Here is a 17,500-nt window from a genome sequence, read left to right on the forward strand (position 1 = left end):
GCGTAAAAAAAAAGCCCGTGTGCACAGAACATCGTAACCCCATTGATTTCAATAGGCAGATATTTGCCTGCGGTTTGGAGCCGTATTTTCGGACGTAATTCGAGGCGTAAAACGCCCGAATTACGTCCGTAAATAGGGCGTGTGAACATACCCTTGCTCACAGAAGCACAGGAGGAAGCAACTATCTCATAGTTACCGTGTTTGCAGTTTAGATGACGTTATTCAATACTCTACCTATTGTGACATGCCTTTCTATTACGAGACAGTCTGGGATAACCTACTTGTACTTCCAATTGCAAAATGTATTGATTAGGATTCCACACATAGTTTAGCATCCATGTCACCGAACATCAACATAAAGATGACTTTATATACAGTATGTCCTAGAAAAACATGTTCTAAATCTAGAAAATAGAGTTGCCTTTTAGTAAATCCTACCTGACCAGTATTTCTCAACATCTCCACTGCTTGCTTATGAGTGGCGCCCTCCAGGCTGGTTCCATTTACAGACAGGACACGGTCACCTTGGTTAGAGATAAACAGTTGTAATAATCCGACAATTACATAGTCAACAAGATGTCCAAATTAATACCTAGAATGTAGTTAATGAATTGTTAGGGGATTAAGAAAAAACCTAAAAGGTCAACAGTTTTGTCACGCAATAAACTAGAGATATACGGTTATTGTACAAGAAGGAGGATCGTTCACTTGTCTGCAGTAGATTTCTTCAATAATTGAATCATCATTTTACTATTCAATACATTGCTTTTAGTCTTCGTATTACCAACATATTCCGGATAACAAAAATGCTTTTGTTGCACGCGAATATTTCACAATGTCGCCCGTTTATTCATACACTATGATCTACTGTTTCTTGAATGCATCGCTGTACACTGGATGATACATAGTTTTGGCTCAAAAATGATATTTGGGACCATTGTCCGAATTTTCCATATTCCTGTACTGTTTAGTGTTGGGACCAGACATCTGGCTGTCAGGACATAAATAAATGTGTTAATAATGACATATTACATATCTATATAATTTTACTGCATGCTCCGTCCATTCCTAGATCCTCCTCAAAGGGTAATGTTATTTTTTGTATGCTTAAGTTATACAATTTTCTAATCTACTTTCTGTAATAATTCCTCAACGTTTTAAAGATCTTTGCTTGTTGTTATTTAGTCGAAACATTAAAGGGGTTGTCCAGTCCCAAGAAATTGATGGCCTATCTTCAGGATTGGCCATGAATAGCTAGTGTGTCGGGGTCCAACTCCCAGCGCTCTCGCTGATCAGCAGTTTTGAAGGGGCCGCAGCGCTCATACGAGAGCTGCTCCCCCTTAATTTCCTTTACTGCTCACACTGTGAATCGCCGACACACTTGTAGAGGCAATTCACAGTATGACAGCCTTCTCCCATTGAAGTGAATGGGAGAAAGCTGTAATACCGTGAACCGCCGCTACAACCATGTCGGCGATTCACACTGCGTACAGTAAAGGAAATTAAGGGGAAGCAGCGTACGCTATTGATGACCTATCATGAGGATAGGCCACCATTTTTTTGGTAAAGAACAACCCCTTTGTTTACTTCTAGTGGGTAAAATTCTGTGCATGGTCATGTGATGGACACACAGGTGCTGGAAACTTTAGAAGACAGCTCTGATACACGTACTGTAACGATCCCAGCACCTGTGTGACCATCACATGACCATGGACAGAATTGTATCAACTGGGAGTTCCAATGAATGTTCCTACTGAAGATCAAGAAGCAGAGATTCTGAAAACTGTGAGGAATTAATACAAAAATTATATAGATAAATTATATAACTTCTAATTATACTAAAAAATAACATTAATTGGCTGAAACCGGACAACCCCTTTAAATTAAGCTATAAAATGGTCGTGTGTCAGTCTACACAGAGACATAATACCTAGAGGCGGAAAAAGATTTGTGTTTTACACCACATAAGCGGTTCCTAGTAACAGATCAATGCAATAAGTTCTAGTACATAAACCCAATACTACCTAGTCTAATAAATTAGTAAATGCTTGCATTGCAGTAGCAGAAAGTAGCAGAAAGTAGCTACATCCTGAGTATCCAATTGTATCCTGAGCTGCCCCTTTCTGAAATATGAGGGGAATGTAAAGGCCTAGTTCACAGTTTTTTGGCGCTGTTTTTGACACAGAAACCGCGTAAAAAAACGGCCAAAAACGCATCCCATTGATTTCAATAGGAGGAGGCGATTTCTTCCCGCTTGCAGAAAAAAAACGCTTGCGGGAAAAAGAAGCGTCATACTCTTTCTTCAAGCGTTTGCCTCTCTGACCTCCCATTGACATCAATTGGAGGCAGAGAAAGCGGTTTTCGCTGCGGTTTTTTTTGCCTGTGGCGCTTAATGGCTGCGGCCGAAAATTGCAGCAAAAAAAAAAAGTGCAGGCAGGTCAAAATCTTCCTCAAAATTCCGGATTGGACTTTGAGGCAGGTTTGTCTCCTTGCAAAAAACTCAGTGTGAACGTACCTTAGACAGGTTTCTGGATACAAGGAGTAAAAACTATGATCAATATCACAAGGTAAAACATAAATCTTTGAAAAATACCTTTTAGTATTCTGCCATCAGCTTCAGCAGCTCCTTTTGGTATAACTGCTTTCACATAGATACCACCATGTTTTACGCTGGTATTTACACCTCCCTAAAAATAAAGAAGCTTTAAGTTATTAACGGAGTAGCACCGTACACCACTAAAATGGAGCAATATCCTAAGGGGTTTGGACCTAAGGGACCCCATGCAACTGTTTGTAAACCCTCACTTTAACTAAACACCAAAAAGCGGTTTAGTGCCCAAAAAATGTAATAATAATTATAATGATAAAATTCAAATAAAAACTAGAACACAAATTAAAATACATTGATGGAGCTAAAGTGGTTGCAGAAATAGCAAATCAAACCTAGCTTCAATGCCTAGGGGCCATAGGCCACTCAAGCACGTAGATACAACAGTGCCATAAGCAGGCAGTATAGAGATGGGATGGCATGGCATAATTCTAGTGTGCCCACATAGTGTGATGTATCACAAATATGCTGCATTAGGATGAGCCTACCATTAGGAGAATAAAACCAAAATCAAACCAAATCAAATCAAGAATCTGTCAAGAAGGTATATGGTAAATCTAAACACATTCAACACTTTACTGAAGTATGAGAGGAATGTCTGAACCACAAAAGACTTCAAACCCAACAAGGAAACAAGATATACAACCAAAAAACAATATCAAACCAAAAACTAGTCAAACAAACAGTTAAGCTAGTTGCCAGGAAACACACAATGAATATAAAGCACACTTTAGTGCAAACATGCTGAATGGCAATAGCAAACATATAGCAAGGCATGCACAGATGGAGTACCTGGACTATACGCTCACAGTGTGACAGGACAAGCAATATGAGTTACCATAGAAGATATTAAGGGGATCTAGGACCAATTATTTTCAGAGCGCCATTCTTACAGTGGCAATTACAACATAACACAGCAGTCCGCATGATAGAATCTACTACATCATTGTTCATAAGCTTGCTATAGCATGAAAACCTGTTCTCTCATATCGGTGGGATTCACCGGAGTCACAGCACACTAGGTGCAACCTATTTCTGAGCCACTTTAAAGGGGTTAACTCATTTCAGAAAGTGGAGGGATGACTGCTTGGACCCCCACTGATCCTGCCTGAGAGGGAAAAGATGCATTTGGTGATTGCTGTGACATGCTGTGACAGCAATCACCTGACCAGAGACCACACTGAGCGGTCTCTGGATGAAGCTCCATGATACGGCTGTTTCTAGACAGCCGTATTATGGATCTCCTTACCGTCGGTACGCAAGCGCCGCTAGGAGGAGAGCAATGTGATCGCTGTGACAGGCTGTCACAGCGATCACATAACTGGAGACCACACGGAGTATATGGCACTATATGCCAGTATAGCCACTTTTTTTAATCCCCTCCGCAAGTAAAAGTTAATAAAAGTTAATTAATATACTATATGAACCCAAAAAACAGTACAATTAAAAAATAGAACTCTTTCTGCAAAAAAACAGCTATGTTGACAGAAAAAAAAAAAAAGTTAGGACTCTTGGAATGGGACTATGAAAAAATGTAATTCTTGGTCATGAAGGCCAAAATAGGACTGGTTGTTAAGTGGTTAAATAAGTCAGTGCTCACAAAAGTAATCGGTACTCCGTGAACCTATCTAGTGAGGAGTGGTAAAATGAGATCACTTTTTGGCAATTACTACAGTTAAAATAAGTCATGGTAAGGGGCCGTTCACATATGTCCGGCATTCGCTTCAAAAACCCGGAGGCAAACTGATGCTGGAATGGATCCCATAGCTTTCTATGGGACCTGTTCTGGCACAGAGAACATTAGTTGTGGCACCGTACGGCGCCGGACCTCCCTGGAACCCGGATTCAAAAATGTTTCCTGTAGCATTTTTGGTTCCGGCTCCTTATCCTAGCTGTTTTAATTGTGGCCGGATGAACGTCGGGTGCTGCCGCATCCACCTTCCGGCAGCACCCGGCGGGAAGATGGATTTGAGCTAGGAACAGAATGAGCCCCTGACGACTTCCCTCCCAGAGTCGGCAACGGGGATTCAGCTCAAGGAGTAGCCACTGACGTCACTGTCCATATATGTGTGGCGCTATCTACAGGGGGGCTGTGTGACATTATCTACAGGGGGGCTGTGTGACATTATCTACAGGGGGGCTGTGTGACATTATCTACAGGGGGGCTGTGTGACATTATCTACAGGGGGGGCTGTGTGACATTATCTACAGGGGGGGCTGTGTGACATTATCTACAGGGGGGCTGTGTGACGTTATCTACAGGGGGGCTGTGTGACGTTATCTACAGGGGGGCTGTGTGACGTTATCTACAGGGGGGCTGTGTGACGTTATCTACAGGGGGGCTGTGTGACGTTATCTACAGGGGGGCTGTGTGACGTTATCTACAGGGGGGCTGTGTGACGTTATCTACAGGGGGGCTGTGTGACGTTATCTACAGGGGGGCTGTGTGACATTATCTACAGGGGGGCTGTGTGACATTATCTACAGGGGGGCTGTGTGACATTATCTACAGGGGGGCTGTGTGACATTATCTACAGGGGGGCTGTGTGACATTATCTACAGGGGGGCTGTGTGACATTATCTACAGGGGGGCTGTGTGACATTATCTACAGGGGGGCTGTGTGACATTATCTACAGGGGGGCTGTGTGACATTATCTACAGGGGGGCTGTGTGACGTTATCTACAGGGGGGCTGTGTGACGTTATCTACAGGGAGGCTGTGTGACGTTATCTACAGGGGGGCTGTGTGACGTTATCTACAGGGGGGCTGTGTGACGTTATCTACAGGGGGGCTGTGTGACGTTATCTACAGGGGGGCTGTGTGACGTTATCTACAGGGGGGCTGTGTGACGTTATCTACAGGGGGGCTGTGTGACGTTATCTACAGGGGGGCTGTGTGACGTTATCTACAGGGGGGCTGTGTGACGTTATCTACAGGGGGGCTGTGTGACGTTATCTACAGGGGGGCTGTGCGACGTTATCTACAGGGGGGCTGTGCGACATTATCTACAGGGGGGCTGTGCGACATTATCTACAGGGGGTACTGTGGCACATTATCTACAGGGGGTACTGTGGCACATTATCTACAGGGGGTACTGTGGCACATTATCTACAGGGGGTACTGTGGCACATTATCTACAGGGGGTACTGTGGCACATTATCTACAGGGGGTACTGTGGCACATTATCTACAGGGGGTACTGTGGCATCATACACAGGGGGTACTGTGGCATCATACACAGGGGGTACTGTGGCATCATACACAGGGGGTACTGTGGCATCATACACAGGGGGTACTGTGGCATCACACACAGGGGGTACTGTGGCATCACACACAGGGGGTACTGTGGCATCATACACAGGGGGTACTGTGGCATCATACACAGGGGGTACTGTGGCATCATACACAGGGGGTACTGTGGCATCATACACAGGGGGTACTGTGGCATCATACACAGGGGGTACTGTGGCATCATACACAGGGGGTACTGTGGCATCATACACAGGGGGTACTGTGGCATCATACACAGGGGGTACTGTGGCATCATACACAGGGGGTACTGTGGCATCATACACAGGGGGTACTGTGGCATCATACACAGGGGGTACTGTGGCATCATACACAGGGGGTACTGTGGCATCATACACAGGGGGTACTGTGGCATCATACACAGGGGGTACTGTGGCATCATACACAGGGGGTACTGTGGCATCATACACAGGGGGTACTGTGGCATCATACACAGGGGGTACTGTGGCATCATACACAGGGGGTACTGTGGCATCATACACAGGGGGTACTGTGGCATCATACACAGGGGGTACTGTGGCATCATACACAGGGGGTACTGTGGCATCATACACAGGGGGTACTGTGGCATCATACACAGGGGGTACTGTGGCATCATACACAGGGGGTACTGTGGCATCATACACAGGGGGTACTGTGGCATCATACACAGGGGGTACTGTGGCATCATACACAGGGGGTACTGTGGCATCATACACAGGGGGTACTGTGGCATCATACACAGGGGGTACTGTGGCATCATACACAGGGGGTACTGTGGCATCATACACAGGGGGTACTGTGGCATCATACACAGGGGGTACTGTGGCATCATACACAGGGGGTACTGTGGCATCATACACAGGGGGTACTGTGGCATCATACACAGGGGGTACTGTGGCATCATACACAGGGGGTACTGTGGCATCATACACAGGGGGTACTGTGGCATCATACACAGGGGGTACTGTGGCATCATACACAGGGGGTACTGTGGCATCATACACAGGGGGTACTGTGGCATTATACACAGGGGGTACTGTGGCATTATACACAGGATGTACTGTGGTATTCTATAGGGAGGGCACTGCGGCATTATCTACAGGGGTGCTGTGTGGCGCGATCTACAGGGGGTACTGTGGCATTATATACAGGGGGTACTGTGGCATTATATACAGGGGGTACTGTGGCATTATATACAGAGGACACTGCAGCATTATCTACAGGGGCATGTGTGGCACCATATACAGGAGGGTGTGGCACTATATACAGGGGGGTGTGGCACTATATACAGGGGTGTGTGGCACTATATACAGGGGGGTGTGGCACTATCTACAGGGGGGTGTGGCACTATCTACAGGGGGGTGTGGCACTATATACAGGGGTGTGTGCCACTATATACAGGGGTGTGTGGCACTATATACAGGGGTGTGTGGCACTATATACAGGGGGGTGTGGCACTATATACAGGGGGGTGTGGCACTATATACAGGGGGTGTGGTACTATATACAGGGGGTGTGGCACTATATACAGGGGGTGTGGCACTATATACAGGGGGTGTGGCACTATATACAGGGGGTGTGGCACTATATACAGGGGGTGTGGCACTATATACAGGGGGTGTGGCACTATATACAGGGGGTGTGGCACTATATACAGGGGGTGTGGCACTATATACAGGGGGTGTGGCACTATATACACGGGGTGTGGCACTATATACACGGGGTGTGGCACTATATACATGGGGTGTGGCACTATATACACGGGGTGTGGCACTATATACACGGGGTGTGGCACTATATACACGGGGTGTGGCACTATATACACGGGGTGTGGCACTATATACAGGGGGTGTGGCACTATATACAGGGGGTGTGGCACTATATACAGGGGGGTGTGGCACTATATACAGGGGGGTGTGGCACTACATACAGGGGTGTGTGGCACTACATACAGGGTGTGCGGCACTATATACAGGGCGGTGTGGCACTATATACAGGGGGTGTGGCACTATATACAGGGGGTGTGGCACTATATACAGGGGGTGTGGCACTATATACAGGGGGTGTGGCACTATATACAGGGGGTGTGGACTATCTAAAGAGGGCACTGCAGCATTATCTACAGGGTGTGCGGCACTATATACAGAGGGCACTGTGGCATTAGCTACAGGGGGGTGTGTGGCACTATATACAGGGGGATGTGCGGCACTATCTACAGGGGGCACTGTGGTGATATCTACAGGGGGCACTGTGGTGATATCTACAGGGGGTGTGGCATTATCTACAGGGAGTGTGTTGCACTATATACAGGGGGCACTGCTGCATTATCTACAGAGGGCAGTGTTTCATTATCTACACATGAAATTCATCTGTTTTTAAAAACTCATCTCCTAAGTCAACACCTCTATAACCTCAGTTTTATGGGCCCGGCTTATCTTAATGATGTATCACTTCATGTACCTATTGTCTTTGTGTAACATCTAAATGTTGTGCTTTTTTTCTAATTCATTCATTTGTAAACTGCCTGAAGAAGGGGCCTTTGTGCTCTGAAAGCTTGCATTTATAATTTTTATGGTTAGCTAATAAAGGTGTCATACCTACTATACTTTTGTCTTTTTTTTACACAAATGTATTTAACATTGCATAAAAACTTGCCAAAAACGGAACGGATACAAAACGGCCATCAAAAACGGACCTGGATGGCTGTTTGTAACAGCCGATGCCCGAACCCTGTTGTGTGAATCCCTGCGTGGTGTGGGTAGGAGATGCAGGGAGGTATTGGGTAGCTGTAAAAGGCGCCAAAAACGATCTACTCCCTGAAGTTATGGTTCGTGTTTGGCGTCTTTTCAGGCTCCCATGGCTGCTTCGAAGATTTGATCTGAGGTCAGTGGACAGCAGCTGCCTTCTGGGCTCTCTCTCTTGGCTCCGCAATGAATATGACACACGTGACATTACAATGTGTGTGTCAGACTTCAGTGTAGCGACAAGGCCAGAGCAGAGAAGGAGAGCCCTGACATGGTACACAACAAGTATCTAATCTATCATTTATCCAATCGATCACAAACTATGCACCACTCTTATAAAATTGCCACATTTTCAGACCCTAGACTGCCTTTTTGGTGGACCATTGTGGTAAAAACGGATGTTAAAAAGGATGGTAAAAACTGATGACAACTAACGACAACTGATGGTTTTGTAGTAAAAATTGTGAAAAAGCCTGATGACAACGAATAAATTCTTGCATCAGTAGTAATCACTTGAGACAAAAAAACGGATGCTAATGCAACTGATATATGTGAAGGCACCCTAAGACATAAAGACGTTGCATGCAGGACAAAAACCAAAGAGAAAAACCGCAAAAACCTTGTCAAACAGTACCGTGACACTTATCCCCAAGCTGTCATCTTTCTTGGCTAATACAACTGTGAAGACATCTCCCGGTTTAAGAGGGGTCGGTGAAAGCTTGCCGATCGTCAGTGATGAATTTTCCAAAGAAGATTCCTTTGTAAAAATAATATAACAAAAAATACACAACATTCTTTAGACAAGTACATTTTTATAGAATAAAACCTTAAAAGGGAATTTTCAATAGGACAAACCCTTGAAATTAAGCAGCCCCTCCACTGCAACTAGCTGATAACGGTGGATTCCACATCTGAGACCCCCCAGAATTACCGGCTATTATCAGCCACGTGGAATCTCAAATGAGCAGGTGTCCATGTAATGCACAAATGCCAGCAGTCATACTCTGGCTAATAGAGAGCGGGTCTGATAGGGGGGGGGGGCTTTCCATTAACTCGATATACCATAAAAGTTAATATGAAAAGGGATTGACCCAAGAGGAAAACCTCTTTAAGAGAAGAAATTATAATCACTTTATATAATTTACGGTTATAGTTTGATTTGTGTTTAAATCACAGCAGTATAAACAAATCTAAAGGGGCATCTAACCAATAATCTTCAAAGCCCCTTTTGGAATAAATTGGGAATATTTTCCCACCAAGGTTTTGGGACTATTCCGAAGACAAAAGTACAAATTAACATGAGGAATCCAAGTCTTAGAATAAAGGATGTGAAGTTTCCCTGACAATAGGTTGTAAGTATTGGTAACTAAAGTAAAGTAACTCTTCTCTGTGTTCTTTGGTCCATGTCTGCCAAATTACCCAGGACCCCTTTTTTCTGCTACCTGATCTAATGCATACAGACAGATATAATAAGATAGATAGATAGATATGAGATAGATAGATGATAGATAGATGATAGATAGATAGATAGATAGATATAAGAAGATAAATAGATATCAGATAGATAAACAACCTTCTTTATTGTATGCTGCTCCTGGCTATTAGAATAGGTAGCCTCATCCATGTCAGAGTCGCCTCTATCTGAATAATCGGTAGAATCGGCGAGATCTGGACTTGTTCCCGTTTCTTTATTATCTGACAGAGTTTTTATCTCGTCACTAGCTTTAGCACTGACTGATGGAGAGTTCTTGGCAGAGGTTGATAGAGGTCTTGTCTGTCCCTTTGACAGGTTCCTGATGAGACCACTGATGTGACTATTAGAAAGGCTTGCACTCTCTGTCCGAGAATCCTGGGAGCTCAAGCTTCCCTCTCGTTTTCCCGCTGAAATCCCAGATGAGCTTCCAGATAAAAGTCTTGTGTTACCACCAGGGAACCTTTTGTGTTCGTCAGATGAAGATTCTGCTTCAATATCTTTACAAGGAAGAGATGTGCAAGGCTGACTTTTTGACCTGTTGTATTGATGTTCTATAAAATAACAGGTACAATGTATTTTTAGAAATAAATCAAGACAAATAAATGTTTCATAAATATTGCTTTGAAAAAAACAAAAGTACCAACTGGTAAACCATTAGCAATTCCTATAAAACATACACTATAATCTATAGATAGTGACATACCACAAAATATACAATTACCAATACAGTATGAAATTTGTGCCACATAAATGAACGCATTTCATTAAAAAAAAAAGTTGCATTTAACTGATTAACTAATGCGATCTTGACTTAATTATTACCATACGTGCAAATTCAGCTAAAGACGTTTGGACATGTTACTAAACTAATCCTCGGGTAGAGAAAATGCAGTACTGAAAGAGGTATGTCATGAGCTATGCTGAGGACAAATTTACCTCTCTGGCCTAGATGTCACCCTCTGCTGTCCAGAATGTCTATCAGATATATCCTTCTTCTCCTCCAACTCTCTTAAACTTAACATGGAAAAAACTGAGTTCATCATATTTTACCCATCTCACTCAACACTTTACCAGAACTATCAATCACAGTTAATGGCTCCACACTTTCCCCGGTTTCACAAGTCCGCTGCCCCGGTATAATCTACGTCCCTGTCTGTCAAAAGGCACATCCAAGCCCTTACTTCCTCCCGCCACCTGCAACAAAAATGCTAGTGCATGCCCTTATCTCCCGAATAGACTACTGCAACATCCTTCTCTAATGCCTAACATCTAACACTCTTGCATCCCTCCAATCCAGCCTTAACTCTGCTTACCGGTTAATCTACCGCTCTCTTTGTTTCGCCTCTGCCTCTCCCCTCTGACAATCCCTTCACTGGCTACTTACCGCCAGCTAATTCAGTTCAAAACATTTGTCTGTCCCCCTCCATACTATCTCATGATACCCACCCACACATGATCTGTGGCCCTCACAAGACCTTCTTTTCTGCTACTCACATCATAGTCTCCGATTTCTCCCGTGAATCCCCCATACTCTGGAACTCGCTACCCAAACACCTCCAATTCTCTCCAAACATCAAAACCATTAAAGCAACCTGAAAACCCACCTCTTCAGAAAAGCTTACAACATACAATAACCCTGATGCCACTACACTACCATATGAGCAGCTGCTACCCTCACCTGTCTCCTTCCCCCTTCCCTTGTAGATTGTAAGCCCTCACGGGCAAGGTCCTTTCTCCTTCTGTACCAGTCTGTCACTCATTCAGCTCATGTTTACTGTACTTGTTTTCATTATTTCATGTCATATACTTAAATCCTTTTTTTTCCATATGTACAGTGCCCTGGAAATAATTAAAAAATGGTTTTAAATACCTCAATGATGGAAGCACATGAAGAAACGAGCAGACAAAAAGTTACCTCTGGTCAGTTTTTCTTTGGGTTGAGACACGAGAAGTGTTACATCCTCAGAAGAGTTTTGGAGGATGTCTAGTGCTGCCTGCTTGCTCACCCCCTCCAGACTCACGCTGTTCACGGATATAAGGCGATCTCCTAAACAGAACAAGGACCAATTGTGAGAACCATTTTCCAAAAACAAGCCAAAGCGAGGGAACCTTTTCAGTCAATGTGAAATACTCTCCATTTCACAGCAAACACATAAGAAAGCAACTAAAGTTTTAAGGTTTGTTGAATTTATAGTTCTAGAATAGCATGGACAAATTATAACAGATGTGTCATTTTAGTAAGTCTTGGAATTTACAACTCAACTTCCAATGGAACTGGTTAGCCAGTAAATAACCTGATCCTAAAATAGATAGCTAGATATTAAATAGACAGATAGATAAATATTAGAGACACAGATAAATAGATATTAGATAGAGAAGATAGATCGATATTGGATAGGTGATAGATGGATAGATAGATTAGTAGTGAATAGGTTTTGCTGGACTACATTTATCGGCAACGTGAGGCGAATTAACCTTCGTTTTTAATGCATTCCTTTTAATCAATTATAGTGCTGTGGAATTTTTTCGATAGGTGGGGACATTTTTATTCTTTACTATCCAGAGATCCATATTAATGTATCATTAATTCTTACCTGGTTTTAAGCGTCCATCCAAGTCAGCTGGTCCCCCAGGTGTTATTGAGCTTATAAATATTCCAAGGTCTAGCTTTCCGGTTGTCTCTCCACCCATAATGTGGAACCCTACAGAAATGTAGTTAAAATATAGTAGTAATGAATGGCCAAGAGATTAGAAAGATTTTTACTGTTGCCATAGTTAAAGGGGGTTTTCCAACCGTGGACATTTATGGCATATCCACAGGATATGTCATAAATGTCAGATAGATGCGGGTCCCACCACTGGGACCGGCACCTCTCTCTACTACGGGGCCCCCTAAACCCTGTTCTAACTTGCTCTTCCTGGTTAGGTGGTCGGGAGTTACGGAAGCAGCAGAGTGCTCGCTGAGCTACGCTGTTTCTGTAACTTCCATAGAAGTGAATGGGAGTTACTGAAACAGCTTAGAACAAAGAGCTACGCTGTTTACGGAACTCGGTAGCTACGGAAACAGCGTAGCTCGCTGTGCTGTTTCCGTAACTCCCATTCACTTCTATGGGAGTTACAGAAACAGCGTAGCTCAGTGAGCTCGGCTGTTTCCACAACTCTCGACCACCTAACCAGGATTTGGCCGGGAGGCAGCAGGAGAAGAGTAAGCTAGAACGGGGTTTAGGGGACCCGCATCTATCGGACTTTTATGGCATATCCTGTGGATATGCTATAATTGTCTAAGATGGGAAAACCCCTTTAATAGTAACAAATCCTCAGAGCTGCTGGGTTAGTGTTAAGGGCCTTTAACATCATCCGACACTCAGCCGGTGCAGAGAGCACCGATCAACGAGACATCGTTGATCAGCGCTCGTTTTCTCTGATCGCTCGTCCCGATACCTTACTATCATGTCGGCAGCGTGTCTTTTTTTTAAACGATTCGATCAGCAGATGATAGGGCGTTTGCTTGTTCATCTGCTGATTGCTGCCCTGTTTACACAGGGTAATTATCATCAACAAGCATTCTATGAACGCTTGTTTACACGATAATCGCCCAGTGTAAAACCCCCTTTAGTGCGCGTATGCACTGTTACTACTGTTCGCCCAATGGATCTCTATGAATTATTATATATGAGTAGACCGTCATAAAACGTATCCACCTGCTTTTGGTTGTTGATAGATATAAATCATTGACAATCACCTGTAGTAAGCTAAATATACACTGAATGGCCACTTTATTGGAGAAACCTGCCCTTTCATCTTTGGAGCTTCCCTGTATGGAAATAAGACACGTGACCCCGGAGTGCAGCATAAAATCAAGTAAGCAAGTTTTCTGTGGATCAGTTTCAGTGTGAATCCACTTTAGAATGGGAAAATCAAGTGATCTGGTCAGGGCCAGTATGTAAAAAAACTGCCAAGATCGTAGGGTTTTCTCGTGCAATGGTATCGAGAGTATAACGAGAATGGTGTGAACGAGAGTATAACGAGAATGGTGTGATCGAGAAAAAACATGCAGCAAAAGGGGATCCTGTGAACATCAACAATTCGTTGACGAAAGGGGTCAGAGGAGTATGTCAAGAATAGTTCTGCCGAACAGCAAACTCAAGCAACTTGCAGCAGATTACAATGCTGGTGCTGCAACTAATGTGACCGAACGCACAATTACACATTCCTTAGCAAGGCTATAACAGTAGGTGACCATTTCAAGTGCCATTGCTGTCCAAGGGAAACAGAAAGGCAAGACTCCAGTGGGCAAAAGAGAGCAAAAATTGGATCACTGAGCAGTGGAAAAACAATCGCCTGGTAAGATGAATCCAGATGTCTGTTGCATCATGCCGATGGGAGGGTCAGAATTTGGAGCAAGCAGCACGAATCGATGGACCCTTTAGCGGCAACTGCGAGAAGCTATCCTGAAGGCACAGGCAAATACTCAAGAAGATAGATTTTAACAACTTGTGGAATCTATGCCACGACAAATTGCTGTGGTTCTGAGGGCCAAAGGAGGTCCAACATGCGACTAGATGGGTGCCTTTGTATAGATCAATGTTCTTCACATACATAGTAGGAAGAGCCGGAGATACATGGTGTTTGACAGTTTAGTGCTAACGCGGTGCACACTAAGCCTAGATTCACTTAAAGAGGCACATTATAAGTTCCCTATCTTGTAAATGATCTGATCGGCACTGTAATGTAGAATACAGCAGTGTTTTTTTATTTAGAAAAACAATAATTTTTGACGGAGTTATGATCTATATTAGCTTTATGCTAATGAGTTTCTCAATGGACAACTGGGCGTGTTTTACTTTTTTACCAAGTGGGCGTTGTGGAGAGAAGTATATGACGCTAACCAATCAGCGTCATACACTTCTCTCCATTCATTTACACTGTAGATAGCGATATAGCTATATCGCTATGTGCAGCCACATAAACACACTGTAAAGTTACTGCAGTGTCCTGATAATGAATATACATTACCTCCAACCAGGACGTGATGTGTATTCAGAATCCTGACCACTTCTGTAGCGTGTGAGACTACAGCACAGCACAGCGAGATCTCGCTGTAAATGACAGAGAAGTATTGTGATTTCCTTTAATTCAAGACCACACCTGCAGTTTTGATGTAGTCATTAGTGGAGATTTTTGCTCAGTTTTTTCAACCAAATGCAGGAGTGGACGCAAAAGAATGGAGATGTATCAGTCTTCTTTATACTTCCCTTCATTTTAGATCCACTTATAGCTTTGGCTCAAAAAACTTTGAGTGAGATCCCAGACTTAAGGTGGTTTCACACACAGTGTGGCAGATTTACCAATGCGGTTTAATATTTGGACAGGATAAACGAAGACCAGGCAGTCAAAAGATGCACCAATTTTATTTTTAAAGCCACTTCTGGCTTTGGCATAAAACACTGCATGAAATAATGCTGTGTGTGAACCCACCCTTCCTTCCGTTTGTATCCACTCCTGGCTTTGACAAAAAACAAAACCCCAAACTTCCACAAAAAATGCATGTGTGAATCCAGCCTAACAGAGACATGGTGGATTCGGTCAGCTTTGGATGATCTAGAACGATGCATGCTACTTCTGCATGAAGACATTTATTTAAAAGTAGATTTGTAATTTTATATGACTAAGTAGTTCGAAAAATATAGAATAAATTATTTTAAACAGCTTCTAAATCTTATCCATATAACATTTAATGCTAACGGTACAAATGGTCCCAACGCCTCTAAATGCCATTGAGTAATACTGTAACCACTCCAACCCCAGTCAATATCCTTATGAAGCCTTCCTAAGTGACCAATTATCCAGGTAAGTCAGTCTAAACGCTACAGTGTTTATGCACCAGAAGCTATGCGGTCTCAAAGCAAGATGTATGTACTCACCAAGGTCACATTTAGGATCTTTCTTTAACTTCACCAAGGTAATCTCTCTTTCAGTAGATCCAGACATTTTATTCTGCATGACTTCTAATGAAAATACAGAAATTATCTATAAGAATGTAAATAATCAACAGGGATATTGATTCTTACATACTCCATCCACATCACCATTACGTTTTTATTTTTCACAATCGTTAAACATAATGAGCCTCATGCACAAAACGTGCAACACCGGTTCAGTTTTGCCCATAGCAACCGGACTTTAACAGTGTTATGGGCAACACTTACCGGCACTAGTTTTTATGCACAAGGCCAATATCCTACAGCATTTTCCCTTATAACCTACATTTCTAAAGACATTCACATAATGTATGTGGGAATACTAACATCTAATTCTATATAATAAAATTAAACAAAAACACAACTGGTATATATGACATAACATTTGTGTCCTGTGACAGTCTCTGACATTTCACAAGAACTCCTATATAAAGAAGTTCTTAACCACTGAAAAGCCCTCAAGCTGTTCTCTTTTGTTTCACAAACATCAGAGAATCTCGTCAAAGACTTAATTATTTGGACACAAAGAATAATAAAAAAAAAAAGTTCCCAGTACTCTGTGTTCGAATATTTCATGTAAACACTAAAAAAAAAGTGTAACTTTTCAGAACTTAAAATAAAAAAAAGGGAAAACACACTCATTTATGCAACAGAGAGAACCTTTAATACCAGTTCCCCTAACCCCCTACAAAAAGCCCATCTTCGTGAATCAGTCCCAACTTACTCCTGCGGGCTTTATACTAAGAGGCACAACCTTTTTAATTAATTTGTCGTGTGTTCTCTCGTCTGTGCGCCAGAAAGGTAAATCTTGGTAGATGACAGTTTCTGGCATAAATTACAGTAACTGTGTTGGGCAGGCATGCCCCCTCTGCAAAGCCCCACCCAATTTTCCTCAAATAGGTGCGAGCAGCATAAATGCATCAAAAATCTATTTATTTTTTTTTGGTGTAAATTGCAACTTTTGATGCATTTGCTGCTTTTCTATGCCAAAAAACTGGTGTGGAACATTTGATAAATTTGCATGTGTTTTAAAAGTAATGGTTACTAATGCTCCAATTCATAGCTATGTTATGTATCATATTAGTGATTTCCATTATTAGGAATTCCATAATATTAAGTTATTGCACCTCCTACAAATGGGAGCAATCTGATACCATCACAGGGTGGTGGTGAACTCCTACAGTCCTCCTCTCTTCTGCAGACCCAGTCTCCAGGATACAAGCGCCATTTAGGTTATGTTCAAATCATGCAGCGCTGTTTTCCCTGTCAAAATGACGGACACCTCATCAGAACGCAAACTGTAAGTCAATGGGGTCCACCGGGCATCACCGCTATCCTAGAACCTATAACAACGCCTGTCAATCTCACTTCAAATAGCGCTAGAGTGTATACTGAACATAGA

General features: G+C 43.0%; 1 protein-coding gene and 1 long non-coding RNA gene across 6 annotated transcripts in view; one reads left to right on the plus strand and one right to left on the minus strand.

The window, feature by feature from the left end:
* Positions 1 to 17,500, minus strand: part of PTPN13 (protein tyrosine phosphatase non-receptor type 13) — a 246,646-nt gene that overhangs the window by 35,782 nt on the left and 193,364 nt on the right. For 4 of the 5 annotated variants that reach the window (XM_075860899.1, XM_075860908.1, XM_075860917.1 and 1 more), the window contains 7 exons: positions 16,042 to 16,125; positions 12,712 to 12,819; positions 12,033 to 12,164; positions 10,217 to 10,668; positions 9,263 to 9,400; positions 2,594 to 2,687; positions 439 to 524 (listed from right to left, as the gene is read on the minus strand). In XM_075860899.1, the coding sequence (XP_075717014.1) occupies positions 439 to 524; positions 2,594 to 2,687; positions 9,263 to 9,400; positions 10,217 to 10,668; positions 12,033 to 12,164; positions 12,712 to 12,819; positions 16,042 to 16,125 (1,094 nt within the window). The remainder of the gene's footprint in view (positions 1 to 438; positions 525 to 2,593; positions 2,688 to 9,262; positions 9,401 to 10,216; positions 10,669 to 12,032; positions 12,165 to 12,711; positions 12,820 to 16,041; positions 16,126 to 17,500) is intronic. The other variant, XM_075860892.1, reaches the window with a different exon arrangement.
* The window catches only part of LOC142759078 (uncharacterized), a 47,173-nt gene that overhangs the window by 22,013 nt on the left and 7,660 nt on the right, over positions 1 to 17,500 (plus strand). The window contains exons 2-3 of the long non-coding RNA XR_012883056.1: positions 10,433 to 10,682; positions 11,953 to 12,294. This is a non-coding gene — a long non-coding RNA (uncharacterized LOC142759078). The remainder of the gene's footprint in view (positions 1 to 10,432; positions 10,683 to 11,952; positions 12,295 to 17,500) is intronic.

The sequence above is a fragment of the Rhinoderma darwinii genome, chromosome 1 (assembly GCF_050947455.1).
Source record: "Rhinoderma darwinii isolate aRhiDar2 chromosome 1, aRhiDar2.hap1, whole genome shotgun sequence".
Classification (NCBI taxonomy): Eukaryota; Metazoa; Chordata; class Amphibia; order Anura; family Rhinodermatidae; genus Rhinoderma; species Rhinoderma darwinii.